The following is a 24151-nucleotide window of genomic DNA, read 5'->3' on the forward strand; positions in this document are numbered from 1 at the left end:
TGTCTTTTGCCAAGATATTTCTCTCACCCAGCATGGGTATATGTAAAATGACACCCCAAAACACATTCCCCAACTTCTCCTGAGTACGGAGATACCAGATGTGTGACACTTTTTTGCAGCCTAGGTGGGCAAAGGGGCCCATATTCCAAAGAGCACCTTTCGGATTTCACTGGTCATTTTTTACAGAATTTGATTTCAAACTCCTTACCACACATTTGGGCCCCTAGAATGCCAGGGCAGTAGAACTACCCCACAAGTGACCCCATTTTGGAAAGAAGAGACCCCAAGGTATTTTGTGATGGGCATAGTGAGTTCATAGAACTTTTTATTTTTTGTCACAAGTTAGTGGAATATGAGACTTTGTAAGAAAAAAAAAAAAAAATCATCATTTTCCGCTAACTTGTGACAAAAAATAAAAAGTTCTATGAACTCACTATGCCCATCAGCGAATACCTTAGGGTGTGTACTTTCCGAAATAGGGTCATTTGTGGGGTGTTTGTACTGTCTGGCCATTGTAGAACCTCAGGAAACATGACAGGTGCTCAGAAAGTCAGAGCTGCTTCGAAAAGCTGAAATTCACATTTTTGTACCATAGTTTGTAAACGCTATAACTTTTACCCAAACCATTTTTTTTTTACCCAAACATTTTTTTTTTATCAAAGACATGTAGAACAATAAATTTAGAGCAAAATTTTTATATGGATGTCGTTTTTTTTGCAAAATTTTACAACTGAAAGTGAAAAATGTAATTTTTTTGCAAAAAAATCGGTAAATTTCGATTAATAACAAAAAAAGTAAAAATGTCAGCAGCAATGAAATACCACCAAATGAAAGCTCTATTAGTGAGAAGAAAAGGAGGTAAAATTCATTTGGGTGGTAAGTTGCATGACCGAGCAATAAACCGCTAAAGTTGTGGAGTGCCGATTTGTAAAAAAGGGCCTGGTCTTTAGGGGGGTATAAACCTGTGGTCCTTAAGTGGTTAAAGAGGTTGTCTGGTCCCAAAATCTAAATTCTTTTTATGTGCTCCAAGCACCCCTCACCATGCCTACATATGCCCCCAATACCAGTTTTTTATGTCTGAGCTTTCCTTCCCCCCTGGAAGACATCAGACTATCCTGGCAGATCTGTTTACTTTCTCCCCTTCTTGTTTTGTTGAATACATAACTTTATTGATACACAAGCCTGGCTGCACTGCTCAGAGATGAGTCACAGGCTGGCCACGCCCCCACACTGCTCTGTCTGCAGCAGCCACACCCACTACAACTCCTGTGTTCCAGACATGAATCTACTTCTCACCCAGTGTCTACATCCCATCACTGACCGTCCCCAGGCTCTTCCCTCACCATCTCCAGAGTGTGATAAACAGCTGGAAGCAGCAAGCACACCCAAACACATCTGTATCTAATCCTATCCTGTGTGATACAGCCTGCTGAGCTGTGTATCTAAACTCATCACTGACCGTCCCCAGGCTCTTCCCTCACCATCTCCAGAGTGTGATAAACAGCTGGAAGCAGCAAGCACACCCAAACACATCTGTATCTAATCCTATCCTGTGTGATACAGCCTGCTGAGCTGTGTATCTAAACTCATCACTGACCGTCCCCAGGCTCTTCCCTCACCATCTCCAGAGTGTGATAAACAGCTGGAAGCAGCAAGCACATCCAGACACATCTGTATCTAATCCTATCCTGTGTGATACAGCCTGCTGAGCTGTGTATCTAAACTCATCACTGACCGTCCCCAGGCTCTTCCCTCACCATCTCCAGAGTGTGATAAACAGCTGGAAGCAGCAAGCACACCCAAACACATCTGTATCTAATCCTATCCTGTGTGATACAGCCTGCTGAGCTGTGTATCTAAACTCATCACTGACCATTCCCAGGCTCTTCCCTCACCATCTCCAGAGTGTGATAAACAGCTGGAAGCAGCAAGCACACCCAAACACATCTGTATCTAATCCTATCCTGTATGTGTGCCTGATACACATCCTGTTGTGTGCGATACTGCCTGCTGAAGTGTGTATTTAATTCCATTTTATATGATACTGCCTGCTGAAGTGTATATCTAATCCCATCTTGTATGATACTGCCTGCTGAAGTGTGTATTTAATTCCATTTTATATGATACTGCCTGCTGAAGTGTATATCTAATCCCATCTTGTATGATACTGCCTGCTGAAGTGTATATCTAATCCCATCTTGTATGATACTGCCTGCTGAAGTGTATATCTAATCATATCTTGTATGATACTGCCTGCTGAAGTGTATATCTAATCATATCTTGTATGATACTGCCTGCTGAGCTGTGTATCTAAACCCTTATGCACACGACCGTATACATTTTGCGATCCACATTTTTTGCAGCCCCATTGAGTTCTATGGATTTAAGGTCCGCATTTTGAGGAACAGAATAGGACATGTTCTGTCTTTACTGGAACTGACATACGGATGTAAAAAACACACTGATGACGTCCATGTGCTTTCCACATCCGTATGTCAGTTCTGCGAAAGATAGAACATGTCCTATTCTGGTCCTCATAATGCAGATCTAAAATCCATAGAACTCAATGGGACTGCAAAAAAAAAAAAAAGTGAATCGCAGACTGACAGCAACCTTATTTAGTGGATCCACAAGCCCTATCACTTATACTCAGTGCCCATAACAGTGACGTCCACAGTGCCCCCATAACAGTGACGTCCAGTGCCCCTGTTTGCCATCCAGTGCCCTCATTGTGCCATCCAGTGCCCTCATTGTGCCATCCAGTGCCCCCTGTTTGCAATCCAGTGCCCCCTGTTTGCAATCTAGTGCCCCCTGTGACATGCACAGCATAGAGATCAGCCTCTGTGGCTGATCGCTATCCTGTCACTCCTGCACAGCGCTTACATCGCGCTGTGCAGGAGTCAGTATAGGCTTCACATAGAAGCTTGTACGATACAGATACTGACGGCCGGTCGGTGGTCCTGCACATGCACACTAGCATTCAGCCTAGTGCGCTGTGAAGACTGCCAGCCGGTGCTTTCTTCAGTAGGAGGCGGTGACGTCACTGCTGGAGAACGGAAGAGAAGACGGGAAGAGAAGAAGACGGACTTCTAACCTTCTCTCCACAGGTTAGATTTAGCCAGCAATTATTAGGTTTGGACTGGAGAACCCTTTTAACATGACGGGATCACTTTATCATATTTTATTATTATACTAGAATGGAGCCCTGGTTTATGGTCTAAGTGAGTTATGGTGCTGTTCAGGGGGGGGTGGGTTTGGGTTAGGAAATTGGGTATGTTCTGTTTATGACTGTGGATGTACCCAGTTAGGGTCTCTGTATATTTTTGCACATGAATCCGTGTAATTTTTGTTTCTGTATAAATGCTAAAGAAAATTTATAAAAAAAAGAAAAGAATGGAGCCCTGGTATTCGGACATTGCCACATCTGAGAAATAGATTGTTTGAAGCGACGCTTGGTTTTCCTGTTTGTAGATGCTTCTATGAATGCTTAAGATACACTGAATGTGCTACATTATATCGTGAGCACAGGGATTATGATCATTAGCAAGAACATCTAAGGTCCTATGGGAAGCAGTTGGAACTAAAAGTGCACCTACAGCAGCATTTCTGCTCCGCTCCTGCTTGTTTTGCCTTCTCAGTTGTTTTTATGGTTTATAAGGTTACTATTTACTGTAGCAGTTGTGCCCAGGAGAACAGCTATGGTCCTTGAAACAAGAAGCCAACTAGTCTGCCAATGTGGATGTAAGAGAAGATGCCCTTTAATTAAACCTGTAAAGTCTATTTAATTAAAACTGAATACAAGATATTGTAGTGTGTTACAGAGAAAGGCAAACTGCAGTGTCTTAAAATTGTAACACTGCCAGCACAGCTGTGTTACCCCGTCCATGCCTTTGTAAGCAGTGCTCACGTACCCTGCTATCTACATGATGGAAAAGAAAACGTGATTCATCAGACCAGGCCACCTTCTTTCGTGGCTCCACAGTCCAATTCTGATGCCCACATGCCTATTGAAGGAACAGTGGTCAGCTTGGGCACTCTGACCATGACTCTCCTCAGGTTAATCAGTTGTCCACTCTTGGACCACTTTTGCCAAGTACTAACCACTGCATACCAGAAACACCCAAGACCATGCCGTTTGGGGATGTTTCAACGCAGTCATCTAGCCATCAAAATTTGGTCCTTGTCAGAGCTGCTCCTTAATTTGGGGTTGGTTCACACACAGGTTTTTAACCCCTTCACAACTGGGCTAATTTTCATTTTTGTGTTTTTGTATTTCCTCCCTGACTTCCAACAGCCATAACTTTTTTACTTTTCTGTTCACATAGTCATATGAGGACTTGTTTTATGGAATTGTGACCGAATTCAAGTGCCAATGTACTAATAAGTCCGCACAGGGAAAGTACATTGTTGTACATTGCCAGTTGTAGAAATTATAAAATAGTTTTGCTATCCTATAGAGATGTAGCCTAAATATGTGCACAGAAGACTTAAATCACAGCTAAATTACCCCCATATTGATGACCTATCCTCTATCATTGATATCAGATTGGTGGGGGTCCGACACCTGGGACCCTTCAGATCAGCTGTTTGAGGAGGCTACGATGCTCCCATGAGCGCTGCAGCCTCCTTGCAGCTTTCTAAGAACAGCGGCATGCATTTTATAGTGGCTGTGCATGGTATTGCAGCTCAGCCCTATTCACTTGAATGGGACTGAGCTTCGCCTAGGCCACATGACGGAAGAATATGACACCACTGGCCTAGGAAGAGGATGCAGTCTATTCAAACAAAAGGGTGTATAGGGTTGCTCAACCAGGAGTACAGATGGATAGGTGCAACTTCTAAAAGACTCACCCAATCTAAGGTAATGAATAGATAAATAAATAGTAGCAGGCACACTTGCATAAAGGAGCACGTATTTAATATCTAAAATCAAGAAAAATGTCTGAAATCAACAAAAAATGAACCAGTCGATAATGGTGATATGAAGCAAATACAAGAAAAATATAGCAGCATAAGTAAGTAGGTTGTGTAGTAATTATAAAGTGCAGGAGCAGAATTAAATAAATGAATAAATACTAATGACCCATAAACATCAGGATGTCCATATAGGTGCAACTGAGTTAATGAATGTTCCGATTTCAAAAGGGACACCTCAAGTTCCAGTTCAAGTCAATACCCTGGCACAATTGTGGCAGTACAAAATGAATAGCAAAAATGTATCCAAATTCAAGGCAATTTGTTGCGGTATGATTGGAATGATAGTAGTTAGTAAATGGCTACCGGTATCAGCACTTATGAAGTATTAACTCAATTCGCCATATATTAAAGCCTCAGCAGCAAGTGATTAATGAAGGACCTGCAAACAAGGGTAAGTAGGTCTCAAGCCGGTATACCTCAGCGCAGTGTCCCGCGTGTTCTTCGGTATCTATCCGGCGCTTACCTCTCCAGAAGTCAAAAATTTCCCAGCCAGAGCTCTCACTTCAATGGGGCTGAGCTGCAACTAGGCCACGTGATCGATGAACAGTGACATCACATGGCCTAGGAAGAGGGCGTGTCACTCCCGGGGCACTGACCTGTTCTAACAGCTGATTAGTGGAGGTCCCGGGTGTCCGATCCCACCGATCTGATATTAATGTCCTATCCAAAGGATTGTTCATCAATATAATTTACCGGATAATCCCTTTTAAGGACAACCTGTATTATTCTTTAAAGAATTTAGTCCAAATTTTTTAACTGTATTCATGAGGTTTCATTTATTATTTGAGCCATCTTGAAGCTGTTTGTTTCCAAAATTGTAATTGAGATTTCCTGCTCCATTAGTCAAGCAGCATGCTCTGGGATGGTCAGTAAATTGCTTTATGGCTTTCTATTAAAAGCTGAAAGACTTGAATTATTATTTTCATGCATCGTGAATTCATTTATTTTATGACAGAACTGCAATGGGGGATTTGTGGAGGAGCTCATTATTGCTAAAGACAAATGCAGAATTAAAGTGTAACTGTCATTCTTTTTTTTTTATTTGTGTAATGTTTAGGGGCAGTGATACTGACCATTTTTGTAATATACTTTAATTACTGAAATCGCACATTTCTATTAGAAAAATAGCTCTAAAGTGGCCCATTTTGAGCCTTAGCAACGCTCCTCTGTCCTCTGTTTACATACCATCAGTGTTGAGCAAGTCTCCATAGTTCTGTAAACAGAAGACAGAGAAGCGTTACTAAGGCTTAAAATGGGCCACCTTAGAGCTATTTTTCTAATAGAAATGTACAATTTCAGTAATTAAAGTATATTACAAAAATGGTCAGCATCACTGCCCCGATACATTACAAAAATAAAAAAAATTACAGTTTACACTACAAGGTTAAGCATAAATGCCTACAGTATATCTTTCAATTGTAAGGGTGCAAATGTAATAAAAGGCTGTTTCAGGGCTCCAGATGGCGACCAAAATGGTCGCCAATGCGACTTTGAATTTACAAATGGCGACAAGACTTTTTAGTCTTGTTGCCATTTGCGACTACACCCGCCACCGCAGCTCTTCTCAATACAGCGGCGGGGCACCGGAGATGATAGTTCTCTGCCCCGCCGCCGATGTTCTCAGCAGCTTAGTGGAGAAGGAGTCTCTCCCTCCCCCCTGTGCTGCTGCCGCCGCCGCCAATAAGAAGAGAGACGGGAGGAGGAGGGGAGGGGCTGTGGCCACTGCGCCACCAATGAAGAGAACTGACCTGTTAATACAAATACAGGAGGCGGGTGCCAGAATCAAATAGCCGGCACCCGACCTCTATGACAAGGAGCTGCGATCCGCTGCAGTTAACCCCTCAGGTGCGGCAGGTCAGTTCTCTTCATTGGTGGCGCAGTGCGCGCCCCCCAACACCCATGTATAATAAACATTGGTGGCGCAGTGTTAAAGTCATTGGTTCAGTGGCAGTTCCGATCGGAACCCCAGCAGTGTAATCGCTGGGCTCCGATCGGTTACAATGGCAGCCAGGACGCTACTGAAGCCCTGGCTGCCATGGTAACATCCCTGATGCTGTGTGCACAAAGCCCAGGGCAGCAGGGAGAGTGTGAGGTCCTATTCACCCTCATAGAGCTCTATCAGGGTGAATAGGACAAGGGTTCTAGCCCCTAAGGGGGCTAATAGTAAGTTTAAAAAATAAAAAAAATAAAAACACTAAAATATTAAGTTTAAATCCCCCCTTTCCCAATTTTACATATAAAATCTATAAACCATAAATAAACATATTACATAGCACTGCGTCCAAAAAGTCCAAACTATTAAATTATTAAAAAATATCTCCTATGCGTAACAGAAATAAATAAAAACCATGCAATTAGCCATTTTTCAGTCACCTTGTCACCCCAAAAAATAGGATAGGACTGTTCTATTATAGGCCGAACGTTTAATAAAATGCGCGTGGCTTTTTTTTGTGTGTGTTTTTTTTTTTTTTTTTTCTTTTTTCGTGTGGTATGGAGTATCGCAATACTTTTTTATGGTGTCGAAAGCGAATCAAAATTTTGGTATCGAAACAACCCTACCCCGATCTGATCGGCGTAGCGTTGTCACGATATCAATATTTTGATTCGGTTTCTATTTGGCGACTAAAAATTTAATTTGGCTCCTAAATTTTTCAGTTCAGGAGCCATTGGCTACTAGGTGTTTAACTGTTGTAAACCACAAATAAATTCATACAGTAACATGTGACTCCAGCACCTGTTGGGTTGGAAATCCTGCTAATCCAGCATATATCAGAAATATTCCCTTGCTGGTTTAACAGGAATTTACCTGACACTTCAGCTTGGATTTCCTTGGCTCCCTTGACAGCAAGTCGCTGCTTATTCTCAGAAGCCATATAGCATTAAATGGGTTTTCCAGGACTTAGATATTGAAGACCCGTCCTTGGGATAGGTCATCATTATCAGATTGGTGGGGATCTGACATTTGGCACCCCCAACGATCAGCTGTATCGGAAGCAGAAGATGCAGTAAGAGAAATCTGCAAACTATGATGAAAAACAGCAAGAGAAATCTGCAAACTATGATGAAAAACAGCAAGAGAATTGCCATATATGCAAAACGGGCATCATAATTGTACTTTGTTTTCTGCAGTGGAAACCATATATTCCAAGGACTGGCTGCTGGCATTGCAGTGAATGAAAATGGAAGAGGTCAGATCACAGGTATGGAATACAGCTAGCCTATTCCCTAGCATGTTTTAGATATTCAGATTTTACTTTTTAATATGTAGATTTACTGTCATGAATTCTGTCCGGTAATTTAAAGTGCCACTACAAAAAAAATTTCATTTATTTTTTAGATGTTTCCCCGTTTGCAATAAGCATTTAGTAAATACCAGTATCAGTGCTGGTAATCTTCACAAACATCTAATCGTCACTCTCAAAATGATACAATAGTATCTTCAGTGCAGACTGCAAGTTAGTTTTCTCTGTGCATATCATAGTTTTTATTGTCCCAGTTTTGGGGTACTTATAATTAGTATTAATTTATTTGGTAATAAAGCAGAATTCCAAAGCATTATTACCAGTGCATTACGCCTCTGGCATGGTCTAAGGGTATATTAATACATGCATGTTTCGATAAGGTTTTGCTCAGGCAGGAGAATGGCAGAGAGTGTAAAGATAACAATTACTGATTTGAACACTGAGCCCTTAATACTATTCATGCATCACTGTAGTTTATGGGCTTGGTCCGAGTCCCTTTAACCTCTTCTTGATGCAGCCATTTTCCATTTTTTCATTTTTTTTGTGTGGAACAAGTTGTACTTTCTATTGGCACCATTTGATATTGCATACAATGTAATGGGAAGCTGGAAAAAAAATTGAAATGGGATGGAATTAGAAAGAAAACACAATTATGCTATTGTTTTATGGGTTTTGTTTTTGACGGCGTTCCCTATGCAGTAAAAATGTCATGTTAACTTCATTCTGCGGGTCAGTACGATCACAGCGGTACCACATTTTTATAGTTTTTCTTGTGTTTTCATACTTAAAAAAAAAAGATTTTTTTTTTTCTTTGCAACCCCATATTCTGACATCCATAATATTTTTATATTTATGTCTGCAGAGCTATGTATGGGCTCAATTTTTGTGGGCCAATCTATATTTTTCCTTGTCACCATTTTAGTGTGTTTGACTTTTTGATCACTTTTTATTACATTTTTGGGAGGTGAAGCTACTAAAAAATAATGTTATATCGGACATTTATATATATTTTTTCTTTATGTCGTTCACCATATGTTTATATTTTAAGGCCCCTTTCACACGGGCGAGATTTCCGCGCGCGTGCAATGCGTGAGGTGAACGCATTGCACCCGCACTGAATCCGGACCCATTAATTTCTATGGGGCTGTGCACATGAGCAGTGATTTTCCCGCATCACTTGTGCGTTGCGTGAAAATCGCAGCATGCTCCTCTTTGTGCGTTTTTCACGTAACGCAGGCCCCATAGAAATGAATGGGGTTGCGTGAAAATCGCAAGCAAGTGCCGATGTGGTGCGATTTTCACGCACGGTTGCTAGGAGACGATCGGGACGGGGACCCGATCATTATTATTTTCCCTTATAACATGATTATAAGGGAAAATAATAGCATTCTGAATACAGAATGCATAGTACAATAGGGCTGGAGGGGTTAAAATTTTTTTTTTTTAAATGTAACTCACCTTAATCCACTTGTTCGCGCAGCCGGCTTCTCTTCTGTCGTCTTTTGTGAGGAATAGGACCTTTGATGACATCACTACGTTCATCACATGGTCCGTCACATGATCCATCACCATGGTAAAAGATCATGTGATGGACCATGTGATTAGCGCAGTGACGTCATCAAAGGTCCTATTCCTCACAAAAGAAGACAGAAGAGATGTCGGCTGCGCGAACAAGTGGATTAAGGTGAGTTAAATTTTTTAGAGAATAAAGGATCGGCACAGCTTTTAAGAACGGTGCTGGTTTTTACTTTGTAAATAAAATCAGACCCTTCTTTCTAATCCCGGACAGCCCCTTTTAAATATATACAGGTGAAACTCGAAAAATTTGAATATTGTGCTAAGTTTATTTCTTTCAGTAATGCAAATTAAAAAGAATTGCGTTAATGCAGCTTAAAATTAGAATTTTGTGAAAAGGTTGAATATTCTAGGCTCAAAGTGTCACACTCTAGTCAGCTAATTAGTCCATACCCCCTGAGCAAAGGGTACCCGAGATTGTGACTTTGGGGTTTCATAAGCTGTAAGCCATAATCATCCAAATTATAACAAATAAAGGCTTGAAATATCTCGCTTTGCATGTAATGAGTCTATCTCATATGTTAGTTTCACCTTTTAAGTTGCACTTACTGAAATAAATGGACTTTGCACGATATTCTAATTTTTCGAGTTTCACCTGTATTTGTCAGTACCCATAATGACATTCTTATTATTCTGCAGCGTATCCAGACATAACAATATGCATTGTGTAGAAAAATGAGTGAAATCATTCCAATATACTCTTTATTCTTAGTTTAGATTGAGTAACCTCCTTCACCATCTATATTCTTATTAACAGCACTTTGTGGTGGTGACAATGTACCAGTTCAGCAGGTAACTGGATTTCATGGGAAATTTGATCCTCCATCTTAGTATAATTGCTTTTCTAAATGAGATGCCAATTCCTGTACTCAGGGAAAAGCTCCTATTACATCTGTAAGAATTCTTCACGTCTGGGTAGCTGCAGCACAGGAATTTATCCTAAGCCCTAGAATGACATGTGTGATGTCTGAGTCTCTTGTTAGCAAGGCTTTATTGTTGTAGACAGATTCATGAAAACACTTCTGATCTAGCAGCCTTGACTGAACTGTCTGAAAACAAGGCATACTCTAAATGCAGCAAATTAGTAGGATGGTGAGCACAAATTCTCTGCAGAGAAGACTGCAGAGGCGTAACAAGAGGAGTCCGCTCTAGCGGCCTGATACCTGCTTCCCATTCTATAGCTTGCTGCAGATTACTTTAGCAGTAAGTAGGTCAGTGACATTCAGCTGGATACTTGTTCTCAAAGCCCCAAGGAACTTTCCATCTCTTCAGAATTTATTTATTAAGGACAGATGGAAGATGAAGGCAGTCTTCACAGAAATTTTTCCTCCATGTACGCATAACACATTTGTGTTTAGGTTCATGGCTGTTTGGGGCATTTTTAAATGATTACATTGGAGATGACTATGTACAGTATTTTTTATTTTTTTTTCTATTACCACTTACACAACAGCACTGGGCATAGGTCCTTCTTTAAGGCAGCCTCTCACCTGCTGTGCCAACTCCTGTTGGTCTGGAGTTGGGGATCCTCCCCTGTCTTCTGGTGACTTCAGGCTTCTTGGAGGACTGGAGGCAAGCACAGATTACTTCACAGAGCAAAGGCGTAGTTAAAAGCAAAGAGCAGCCAATTTGAAGAGTCTGTGTGTGCTCCTGTGCATCTTGCTGCTCTGTTCGTGGACCACCATGTCAGCCCCTAGTGAAACCTCGGACTTCTCACACAAGTCTGCGGATCCCATTTCAGCCCACCTAATTTATTTTTACAGGTGTTATTGAGGAGAGTTGTTTTGCACCGAGGTGCAAATGTTTCTGTTGATGGTGCTCTGGTTAATTTTACCTGGGTATTGGCTTCTTGGTCTAAGGTATTTTTCTTCACTATAGTTGCCCGCTGTGTAATATTTAATACCGCCCACTAATTTGTGCCCATGTTATTATATTATAGGGTAGGGATGCCCAACCTGCGGCCCTCCAGCTGTTGCAAAACTACAACTCCCAGCATGCCCAGACAACCTACAGCCATCAGCTTGCAGCAGGGCATAGTGGTAGTTGTAGTTTTACAACAGCTGGAGGGCCACAGGTTGAGCATCCCTGTTATAGGGCATGGAAGCCCCCTCTGTATGGCATTAAGACCTCTTGCAAGAAAAGTGCGATATGCAGGAAATTGTTGAATGCAGAAAGTGTTAACCCAGCCCCACAAGAAGCCACTTTGCTCCACTTGTACTGAGAAAGTGGTGACGGAAGAGGATCCATCTTTTCTGAATAATTTAAGAACTTTTATTAAAGAGAGAGTCTATTCTGCCATTGACCTGAGAGTGATTCCCTCACCCCTCACCCCCTCCCTGAAGTGGATTCTGACTATTCTGAGGACTTGTCCCCTTTGTTTCCCCAAGGACACAGAATGTTTTCTCAAAACAGTAAGGACAATTATGAAAACTGAGGACATTGAAGAGCCCAATCTATTAAAGATCAGATGTTTCAGATTCTGGGAGAAAGGAGAATAATTTCTTTATACTCCTGTAAAGGAAATCTCTGAGGAAGATTCAGATCTTTGGGAAAAAACTCAAATAATCAATCCTCCAGTGGCTTGAATTTAAAAAATGAAAAGCACTGCCCTTTGAAGATCTGGACCCGATGAGGGATAGCAGTATAGCGGCAGCCACATGTACTGCCAGATCTTTGTCTTTGTGGCTTAACCATCTGGAAGACCATCTAGTAGAAGGAGCTTTAAGAGAAGAAATTCTCTCCTACTTACCAGTGCTAAGGCAAGCTTCTAACTTTTTAGTGGATGCCTCTGCAGACCTAGTGATGATATCAGCTAGGTCAGCAGCCTTATAAAATGCCCCTCTTGAAGCTGTCTGGCTACACTCCTGGTTGGGAGATCTTTATGGTCCCTTACTTGGATGACTGCTTGGCTGCAAAGTCAAGGAATACCCTCTTTCATCTCCAGACCTTCTCATCCCTAGGATAGCTGGTGAATCAGGCGAAATCAGATCTGTATCCCAGTAAACCGAAGATATTTTTAGGAGTGCTTCTGGATTCTTACCAGATACCACCCTTTCTAAAGGAGAAGCAGAATGCCCTAAATCAGAAGGTTTATTTATTTTAGTCAGTTCAGCCTTGGTCAGAGACATCATGACCGTTCTGGGACAGCTAACATCTACCATTCCCTCAGACAGGTGGACATACTCACAAAAGAGTCTTGAAAGCGTTTCTGCTATCCTCCTGGGACAAAAACAGCCTTCCCTAGACAAAAAAAGGTAACGATCCCTACTCTAGTAAAAATCTCCCTCAATCTAACTCGGTTTGTGGATGATCAAGAGGAACCTTCAGCAGGGAGTCCTTTGGCACCTGGTGAATCAAGTGGTCATCACCACAGATGCCAGCAGTTGAGGTTGGAGAGCCAACACACTGCCCAGTCTGTGGTCCAGAGGGTTTAGGACCAAGACTTGAATCTTGCCTCTTCTGATCAGAGGAAATTGACTACAGTGTTTCAGGTTCTGATTGCTCTTCAATCCTCTATAAGATTCCTTCACATAAAACTACAGTTGCCTACCTGAACAGACAGAGGGCATAAGGAGCAAGAAATTAGCTGTGATAGGACACACATATCTGTGCCTGGACAGAGAAAAATCTAGCTTCCATCTTGTCGGTGTATCTAAAAGGCAGGGAAAATCTAGTTGCCAGTTTTCTAAGCAGAGAGATTGTCATAGAGAGAGAATGGAGACTGAATCCCCATTATGTTTCTTCAGATACCACAATTCTGGACTTGTTTGCTAAGAGGAGGAACAACCAGGTACCAGATTTCTACTCCTTATCAGTCCAGGACTAGCATTTCCAGATAGATGCTCTATCTTTTTCCTGGCCAAAGGGTCTCCTTTATAGCTTCCTTCCTTTCTCCTTAATTCTGAGAACTATGATGAAAGTGGTGGAGGAAAGAAGTTCAAGTCATCATGATCGTGCCCTTTTGGACAAAATACGCCTAGCCTCCTCAACTCCTCAAATTGTTAGTGGTGGAATTCTGGACTGTGCCACCTACTCCCGATCTCTTAACTCAAGGGCCTGTGTATAACCCATGCATACCTCTGATTCATCGGACAACCTAGAGACTGATCAGCTCTCAGTAGCAACACAACCTTTGCTCAGTTCACCAAGTACAGCACCATAAATTGTACAGCAGCTGTGCTTAGTATTGCAGCTTAGTCCTATTTACTTCAGTGAGGCTGAGCTGCGCCTCAGCCATGTGATCAATGAATGTGGCGTCACATGGCCTAAACTAAACAGAGATAAGGCAGTGGTGCTACTGCAAGCTCCCGTGCCTTCTCAAATAGCTGATCAGCAGTGGTTCCAGGTGTCGGACCACTACTGATCAGATACGGATGACCTATCCAAAGTCTCGGAAAAACCCTTTTAAGATCAATAGATTTAAGCTTACTGAGTAAGAGTTGGTCTACAGTGTCAAATGCTGCTAAGAGAGCCTCTGAATTGTATTGGAGAGCAGCGATTATGCTGATATGTGTCTTTGAATCTTTACAAGTGAATCTCCTGTAATTACTTTTGCAATATGTATATTATTTTATTCGTAAACAGAGTAGACCTTTTAATAGACAAATAAGTATTCTACCTCACCCCAGTGCTGGATTCACAGATACACTGCTCATTACTGCTGTATAATGTTCTCCATGTTGCTGTTGCTGTATTTCAGAGTGTGTTACAGAGATATAGGAGAACAGGATACAAGTCATATAATGGCCAGATATAGTCTGATTCCTGATGTACACACGACAGCTTATTTTTAAATAAGAAAAAGGAAAAGATGTTCTGTCGGATCTTTTCAGTGTTGAGAACCTTTATGTGAAAATAGAATGACTGACTGTATCTTTGATATTTTTAACAATGTTTCTTAAAAGAGAACACATTAACTTGCTTTTGTGTTGCACACATTGGAAGAACTCATATATATTTTTGTGTGACAGAAAATGTCATCCGTAAAAACCAGTGGGGTGGAGTGGATATCCGAAGAGGCGGTGACCCAGTTCTTAGAAGCAACCTTATATGCTGTGGTTATTCTGACGGAGTGGTTGTCGGAGAACGAGGCAAAGGTCTTATTGAAGGAAACACCATTTATGGTAAACATATCTTACATTTGTTCTAGATTATGTAACGTCTGCACAATGGGCACATGACACCATGCTTTGCATTCATCAAAAAATTCTCAGCAATTTTCAGCAATTACAGATACGTGGTATTCTAGCAGTTTTATCAGGCAAATGTCAAAAATTCTGTAGTTCTTTACAAAGGTGCAGGTTCCTTCACCTAGACAAAAAGTCATTTATGCTGGAAATTGTAGTCAATGGGGACCCGGCAGTCTTGGCATCATTCAGCCATTCCAGATACGGCGAATTCTGGCCGCTTGTTCGTCTGCCGGAAAAGCCTACCAGATTTCAAAATGCTAAATTGAAAGTATTCACACATACTGGTAATTTGTCTGCAAAACTGAACATTTTAAGCAGTTTAATGAACAGAACATGTTTCGGCTATTCTACCATTTTTAAAGCAAATCTGTCACCTAGTTTATACTTTTGTGTAGAAACATTATAATTTTGGCAAATTTACATTTTAAAACCTAAAAATATATATAGATTGAGGACACTCACCGTCTTATTGGAGCCTGGCCCACTGGCCACCCCCAGTTCCCAAAAATTACAAAATGGCTGGCTCACAATATTCTGAAATTATTTTTACTCATACATATAAATAAAAAACACTTAATCACACAATATACCAATAAATTATAAAACCCCAATTAAAATATATTCACAATAAGTTAATAGAACTGGTCCCTTTTATAATGCGGAGCTCACGCATAAAAAGAAAAAAAATATCTAAAAGTGCGGTTATTTGCTTGTGCTTGAGCGTGTGGTTCAAGGTTTGGTGATTTACTTTCAAATACTGTAGTTCAGTCATCTAATATAGACAGACATGGTAACATCCATATCTCTTATTGTGGTCTATTTACATCAATGCAATTTATCGCTGTTAGTCCACGTTCATGTGTTAAGATTGTGCTATTAGTCACAATCGGCTTTTCATATGGTTAGAATAATCCAAATTTGCAGATTATAATATATGGCAGTTAGTGTTCAAATTTGTATTCAACAATGTTGCGTGTTACTCACGACCTCCTGCAGCTTATCAGCCGACTTTCGCTCCGGTCTCTCAGCGCAAATGTCCGCTGTATCACTCACAACCTCCTGCGGATTACTCACTGCTTTCGTTGTAATCTCGCAGCATGGGTCTCCGCTGTATCTCTCTCGGCTGTGTCTTTCCCAGCGCATGTGCTCTGAGGTTCCCGGAAAGCCGACTTCGATTGGTAATGATGTTCGTGTTCACCTTGTCTGCGATATGTTCTCATACACACTGCCTTTTCACAGCCGCCACCAGACGCGTTTCGGTACACGTGTGTACCTTCCTTTTCACATAAAGGTGGGGTTCTCAACACTGAAAAGATCTGACAGAACAACTTATTGTGAATATATTTTAATTGAGGATTTATGATTTATTGGTATATTGTGTGATTAAATGTTTTTTATTTATATGTATGAGTAAAAATTTACATTTTATCAGTTGCAACGCACTGTAAGGTATTTTTGATTATAGAAAGTTATCCCTTATACACAGGTCCCAGCGGCAGGGCCCCCACCAATCACAAGAAGGGTGCCCCTGTACCCTGTGGAACCCCTTGAAATGAACGTAGCGGCTGGTTGAAAAAGCTCACTTCTGCTCTATTCATTTCTATGAGAGCGCCGAAGATATCTGAGTACAGCGCTTGGCTATCTCTAGTGCTCCCATAGAAATGAATGAACCAACTTCGTGCTTTTCAGACGAGCCGCTTAGTCTATTTCAAGGACCTGTGGATAGGGGCTAACTTTCTATAACCGGAATACCCCTTTTAAGTCCTGTGTATCCATGAGCTGCCCAGCTACTTATTAACAACTTTCCTCCATCTGGTGGGTGGGGTGAGTCTACAGCTCATAAATACTGTGCATGCATCAAAGTTACATAGTTTGTTAGTGGGCCTTTCAATACTTCATGCTGCTTCCAGAGATGTGAATGCACATGTATTGATTATTTTGTGGTTTTGCTGTTATTTTCCAAAAATCTAAGCAAATTGTCGCACCAAAACTGTGATATGTGACTGCACCCACAAAAGCAACTTGAAAAAATTATTATATTAACATCTTAACCCCAATGACGTAACTATATATCATTTGGCTGTATTGCACGGGCTAACAAGCTAAGCCCACTCCATACATGGTAGCTGCCGGCTGTCTACTATAGCTGACACCCGCTAGCAATGACCAGGGTCGTAGATAACCACGATCCCAGTCATTTAACCCCTCAGATCCCAAGCATCTGTCGGAGCCTCTGTGGTGGTGAAATCATGGGGTTCCAATTAGTTAATAAGGCAGCCTAGTGCCTTTTTGAAGTCTCCCTGGCCTGCAGCAGGGCTGAATAGGATGCCTATCAAAATCCCTAAGAATTCAATGGCATTCTATTGCAGACTGTGGTACGATCAGAAGACTGCAAATTCAAGCCCCCCAAGGGGACTAAAAGTTGCAGTAAAAAAAAGTTTATAAAAATATTTATATATACAATTTTACTTATAGAAATAAAAAAAAATAATAACTACTGTAGTGTTGCCACATCTGAAAATGTACGAACTAATCAAATATTTATCATGCGCTGTGAACACTATAATGGAAAAAAAAAAAATCAGGGGGATTTGCTGTTTTTAAGTCACTTCAACTACCCTCTACCGCCCCCCCCCCCAAAAAAAAAAAAAGAAATAAAAAGCAATCAAAAAGCTGTTTGCACTGCAAAAGGGTACCAATAAATACTACAACAAAAAAGTTGTTTGTGTAAGTTTTTATTTTATTAATTTTTTAGGTAATAAAATATAATAAAAACTATATAAATTTTCTATTGCTGCAATCATACTGACCTGCAGAATAAGGTCTACGTGTCATTTTAGTACACAGTGAAAGTTTAAAAAAAAATATTTGAAGATTATGGCGGGATTGCTGGGTTTTTTCAAGTTTTTTTTTTTTACAGATTTTCAATACAAGATGTGGTAAATTAAATAGTACCATTAAAAAAATAAAACTTCTCCTGTGAAGGGAAAAATGGTTGGGAGGAAAAGGAAAATGCGAAAAAGAAAATTGGCCTGCCCTTAAGGAGTTAAAAGAGACAGCACAGTTTAATAAAGCCAAACTGATGTATTCTAATTTAACCACAATTGGGATTATACTACAAGCACCTATTATAATAATTAAAGTTAATTTGTCCAGATAATACTAGGATAGAAAACTCTCTGAAAGATTATATTCAGCGATTGGTTCAATAGTGCATTTCCAAGTTCTGTCATGGCACTAATAGTACGCTACCAGATAATGAAAAAAGAACACTTGCAAAATTTAAGGCGACCTGTAGGTTAGCCAAGGTGGTTGTTGTTGACCCATCCGGTCCCAGACATTCTCAATGTTGGAGAGCTCTGGCGATCAAGCAGGCCAGAGGAGCTTCTGGACACCTTGAAAAGCACATTGTAGAGTGGGCAGACGTTATCTTCTTGGAACACCATGGTTCCTAACTGAGTCAAAAAAGGCAATAGGACGGGGTCCACAATGTCCTGGACATACAGAAGGGTAGTCAATATTCCCTCCACAAATAACGGACAGGAACGGGCATGGTAGCTAATGGCATCCCACACCATGACACTTGATGTTAGTCCTCTGTCTGTGTATTATGCAGTATGGCGGTCGGCACTCTCCAGCCTTCCTGTGAACTCTGATGCGGCCATCATTAGTACTAAGGCAGAACCTGCTTTCATCACGGACTATTGTTTGCCATTCATGCCTCCAATGGGCTATCTTGCAGCACCAGTTCAGGCGCACGTAGCAATGATGAGAGGTTAGTGGCAAATGAGCAAGTGGAGTGTGTGAATGCAGTCTTGCTTCAAGTAGGCGGTTTCTTATGGTCCACGCAGTGATTGCTGCCGAACCAATTTGTGATGCTGTGGCTGTCCTTTGAGATGCAGCAGCTCCTCATATACACTCACCTAAAGAATTATTAGGAACACCAAACTAATACGGTGTTGGACCCCCTTTTGCCTTCAGAACTGCCTTAATTCTATGTGGCATTGATTCAACAAGGTGCTGATAGCATTCTTTAGGAATGTTGGCCCATATTGATAGGATAGCATCTTGCAGTTGATGGAGATTTGAGGGATGCACATCCAGGGCATGAAGCTCCCGTTCCACCACATCCCAAAGATGCTCTATTGGGTTGAGATCTGGTGACTGTGGGGGCCATTTTAGTACAGTGAACTCATTGTCATGTTCAAGAAACCAATTTGAAATGATTCGAGCTTTGTGACATGGTGCATTATCCTGCTGGAAGTAGCCATCAGAGGATGGATACATGTTCTCATTCTGTTTACGCCAAATTCGTACTCTACCATTTGAATGTGTCAACAGAAATCGAGACTCATCAGACCAGGCAACATTTTTCCAGTCTTCAACAGTCCAATTTTGGTGAGCTCATGCAAATTGTAGCCTCTTTTTGCTATTTGTAGTGGAGATGAGTGGTACCCGGTGGGGTCTTGTGCTGTTGTAGCCCATCCGCCTCAAGGTTGTGCGTGTTGTGGCTTCACAAATGCTTTGCTGCATACCTCGGTTGTAACGAGTGGTTATTTCAGTCAACGTTGCTCTTCTATCAGCTTGAATCAGTCGGCCCATTCTCCTCTGACCTCTAGCATCCACAAGGCATTTTTGCCCACAGGACTGCCGCATACTGGATGTTTTTCCCTTTTCACACCATTCTTTGTAAACCCTAGAAATGGTTGTGCGTGAAAATCCCAGTAACTGAGCAGATTGTGAAATACTCAGACCAGCCCGTCTGGCACCAACAACCATGCCACGCTCAAAATTGCTTAAATCACCTTTCTTTCCCATTCTGACATTCAGTTTGGAGTTCAGGAGATTGTCTTGACCAGGACCACCCCCCTAAATGCATTGAAGCAACTGCCATGTGATTGGTTGACTAGATAATTGCATTAATGAGAAATAGAACAGGTGTTCCTAATAATTCTTTAGGTGAGTGTATATGGCTATTTTAGCATGCTTCTGAGTGTCTTGACCATCCAGAACCCTCTCTACATGTGTGAGACAGACAAAAAAAAAGCCTGTGGAGCATCTGTATGTAAAGTAAGGGTCTTTGATCACTACATGTAACGTGCCATATTGTAAAATAAGCTTTTTATCTTCACTCCTTCTAGGTGTTCTCTCTTCATTTTCTGGGGGTGTAATTAATGTGGTTATAAACTATATAAAGTATGTGTTTAAACTACCGTAAGTGAAGTACTTAGATTGTTTGCAGTCGACATGAAGCTGTGTTATACAACAGAGTCAGCATAAAAGCTAACCATAAATATACCAAATGAGAATCGGTTTCGACTAATTACTGTCAGTGTTATACATTTAAGAAATAAAAATGTGCTTTCCACTTCCAGCTTAAAGTGGTTCTATGTGATCTCCTGTGCCCCCTAGGGCGACATAGAACAGAGGGAGATCAGCTGAGGTCAGGGATATATACTTGGCTATGATTTGACTCAGCATTTTCATCCTCAAGCTGCCAGGACTCGTAAAGAAAGATTATACATTCTGCCTCCTATTCTTATAGCTCAACATGTATACAAACTCATAGTTACATAGAAAGTGTGTTTTGAAAAACGTAAATATGGCCATCAATTTCAACAAAGGGATGTGGATGAAGGGGAGTGAGAAACCAGAATTGTTCCCATTTTCGTAAACATTCATTTTATTTCGTTTTAAGAATTCGTCTAAGGCATCAACTGCTGTGACCAGGTCTTGAGGTAGACTACACATATTCACAGTTTGTATGGTGGAGAAGCCTTGTTGCCTTTGGAGACTGAATCTTTTTCTTCTCCAGACGAAGGCACTGCCCCCTTGTTCTTTGTGGGGATTTTACATTAATCATTTTGCCGAGATCATCCACCTTCCAAATCAACTTGACACTGATATTGCATTATTTATTCCATTTGTACACCAAACCATATATCCAATATAACACAACAAGTGTGTGGTCCTAATCAAATACACCACTATTACATTCCAATAACATCTTTATTTCAAATACATCTGTAAAAAATAAAATACATAATACTTATCATAAAAAAAATGGATCCCAAATGTGGCAGTGAGCAGCAGACCAATCGCACTGCAGGTCACATAGTCCAAGAAAAATGAAAATAACAGAAGATTCGTATAAATACAAATACAAAATAAGTATCAGTCCCTCCCTGCAGTTTCACATCTCCATTATACATGCCATCAAATAAGCAGGCAGAAAAGGTTGTGGGAGATCAGAAAGTAGAACCTCACATACACACACCACTAAGAAAACAGGAAGATAAGTCAGTCCTGTATATATGAACAACCCATGCAATAATTAGATGGCAGGTATATCAAAGTCTTCCATAAGTCAAGGAGATAACCCACAGCAAAGAAGGCAATTCAAATAAATACAGACCGCAGTGTCACAGGACCACCACCGTTACCCCGACGCGCGTTTCGTCCTACCACTTCTTCCAGGGGGCATCAGAATAGAAATACACTGATTTATATTACTTTTGTATGCGGTGTTTGTGACGTTGGTATCTCCTTAGGGTGTTTTATATTGTTTCTAATCAATGTGGGGTACTTAACCCAACCAGGGACAGGAAATGGATGTTATACTTCTGTTTTTAAATGTTTTTTGTTTGCTTTTGATGCTTATTTTGCAATAAAGACAATTGTTCATTTTAAGAGGTGCAGTCGGTGATACATGCCTGCTTTTGGTTGGTGCTTGGTGTTCTTGTTTGTTTCGTGATGATTGGCACTCGTGCTAATGTATACACAGCTTGTCATTTATGAACATCTTACATAGACTGCATTATACCACACAGCTTGATATATCTGCAGAAATAGAAACCGTGCCAACATCCTCTTTACTGGCTTAACTTGTTTAAACAACAAAATTACATTACAGTAATACAATAAATGCCGCTATCTAATGGATGGCGCTGTGCTTGGTAAGCTCCAGTGAGCACCGTGGCTTCCTCAAACAGCTGATCGACAGCGGTGCTGGGAGTTGGACCTATTGAGGATAGGCCATCGATATCAAAATCCTGGAAAACCCCTTAAAATAGCAAGCCCAGGACTGAATCTGGGAATCATTGATCACAACTCTCTGAACATGTTCCTGACATTCTTTAGCCCAATCCAAATCTAAACTAAACCAACAGACCTTAAAGGAGTTGTCAAGCCTTTAAGTGATGGCCTATCCTCAGGATCCGCCATCAATGGCCCATCCGAACCCCGCACCCTCCTGATCACCTGTTCTGTGTAGCTCTGGCTTTGGAACGAGACTGCAGGTCAACACTGTAGTGGACAGCAGTGCTGCTCCCATTGGAGTCAATCAGAGCTGTGATGCTCTGATGAGTGCTGTCTGCTACAAAGGTGCTCTGTAGCTCCGGCACCAACTTCTGACAATGGAGCTGCACAGGACAGTTGATCGGTGGAGGAGCACGATGTTGGATTCCCATCAGCCAGTGATGACCCGTCCTGAGGGTAGGTATCACTTAAAAAAGCTGGACAACCCCTTTAAATGTAATGTTTCCCAGGGCTTGCTCTGCTAATAACATGGAGTGGGGAGGTGTAGTGGTGTAACAACTGCAGAGAGGAGAATGTGGCAGCCAGAACAAGCCCTGTGAAACATTACAGAACAAGCCCTGTAAAACATTACCGAACAAAGCATGTTGAGTTTGGAGAAAGCTGCTAAAAATGTTTTCTGCAGGTAAACATCCTGTCCAGATGAAATTTATGCAGAAAAAGGGGAAGGAAAGTGCCAACATGAAAAACAGGTATATGGGGTAAAATATGCAGTGTTTGGAGTACTCTGGGCAAATAAAAAATTTCATTAAAGGGGTTTTGCCATCTCAGACAATGCGATATGCCCCCACCTCTGGGACCCGCACCTACAACGAGAACAGAGCAGGGAAATGAACGGAGGGCTCACTGCGCATGCGCAGCCGCCCTCCATTCATTTCTATGGGGCCGTGAAAATAGCAGAGCGCTGGCTTGGCTATTTCCGTCTGCCCCATAGAAATGAATGGAAGCAGCGCTCGGTGGTGGATGGACCCCGGGAAACCACAGCTCTGCCCGCTCTGTTCTCCTTGTAGACAATGGGGGAATATCCTAGCAATATTCCCCCATTGTATGTAATGGGAATACCCCTTTAAGGAGGGAATTTATCGTTTGCGGTGGTTTATGTGTCAGTTTTAAGTTTGTCTTTGTGAGGTTGCACCAAATTTATGAAATGGTGCACAGTAAGAATATATTTGGCACAAGTACAATGTGGTACATGCCTATGTCAGTAAAAGTACACCAGGGGGTTGCCTGGCTTGGAGAACATTTTTGATTTTTTTCATGGCTTTTTAAAAAGATGCACATCATAAATGAGACATAAAGTTGTTCTAATTTGAAATCCTGACCTACTGTTTATTCCACTTTTAAATTTGGCGAACCGGCCAAATTTGACCAAAGTGAAAAGTAGCAAATTATGGCGCATGTCATATTTGTGCCATACTTTGCAATTTTGTGATCTTCTCGACACTTTTATAAAGTGGAGCGAAAAGGAGTGTGTCTTAACAGGAGAGGTGGGGCTTTGTGGCCCCGCTGGATTTACTACAATTTACATCTGAAGTCTATGCCACCTAGGGGCTTCAGTTTCTGGCACATGGACTGTCAGAGATGCAGCTAATTTATTAAGAGGCATCTAAGTACCTGATGCTCCTTACATTAATTAAAGGGGTTGTCTCATCATGGACAATGGGGGCATATCACTAGGATATGCCCCCATTGTCTTATAGGTGCTGTGTCCTGCACCTATATCGAGAACGGAGCCCCGCAAGTGAAGGAGGGCGCACTGCGCATGCTCAGCCGCCCTCCATTAATTTTATATGGGGCGGCAAGATGCAATCAGCCAAGAAAATATTTTTGCAAGATGCAATCAGCCAAGAAAATATTTTTGCTTGTTTGTTGGCTGATCAGCGTATATGTTTACACAGAGCAGTAATCGAGAGCAAATGTTCGCTCAGTGGTGTCCGTTAGGCCCTATTCACACGTCCGCAATTTCGTTCCGCATTTTGCGGAACGGAATTGCGGACCTATTTATTTTGGAGATTTTGCACAGTGCGGAACATCTTGTATTTTTTGTTCAAATGTAAATAGAAGCTGAGATGT

General features: G+C 41.4%; 1 protein-coding gene across 2 annotated transcripts in view; it reads left to right on the plus strand.

Moving 5' to 3' along the window:
• FBXO10 (F-box protein 10) overlaps nt 1-24151 on the plus strand; it is an 81311-nt gene that overhangs the window by 34789 nt on the left and 22371 nt on the right. For both annotated transcript variants that reach the window (XM_040417351.1, XM_040417350.1), the window contains exons 7-8: nt 8107-8177; nt 14765-14917. In XM_040417351.1, coding sequence (XP_040273285.1) covers nt 8107-8177; nt 14765-14917 — 224 coding nt within the window. The remainder of the gene's footprint in view (nt 1-8106; nt 8178-14764; nt 14918-24151) is intronic.

The sequence above is a fragment of the Bufo bufo genome, chromosome 2 (assembly GCF_905171765.1).
Source record: "Bufo bufo chromosome 2, aBufBuf1.1, whole genome shotgun sequence".
Taxonomy (NCBI): domain Eukaryota; kingdom Metazoa; phylum Chordata; class Amphibia; order Anura; family Bufonidae; genus Bufo; species Bufo bufo.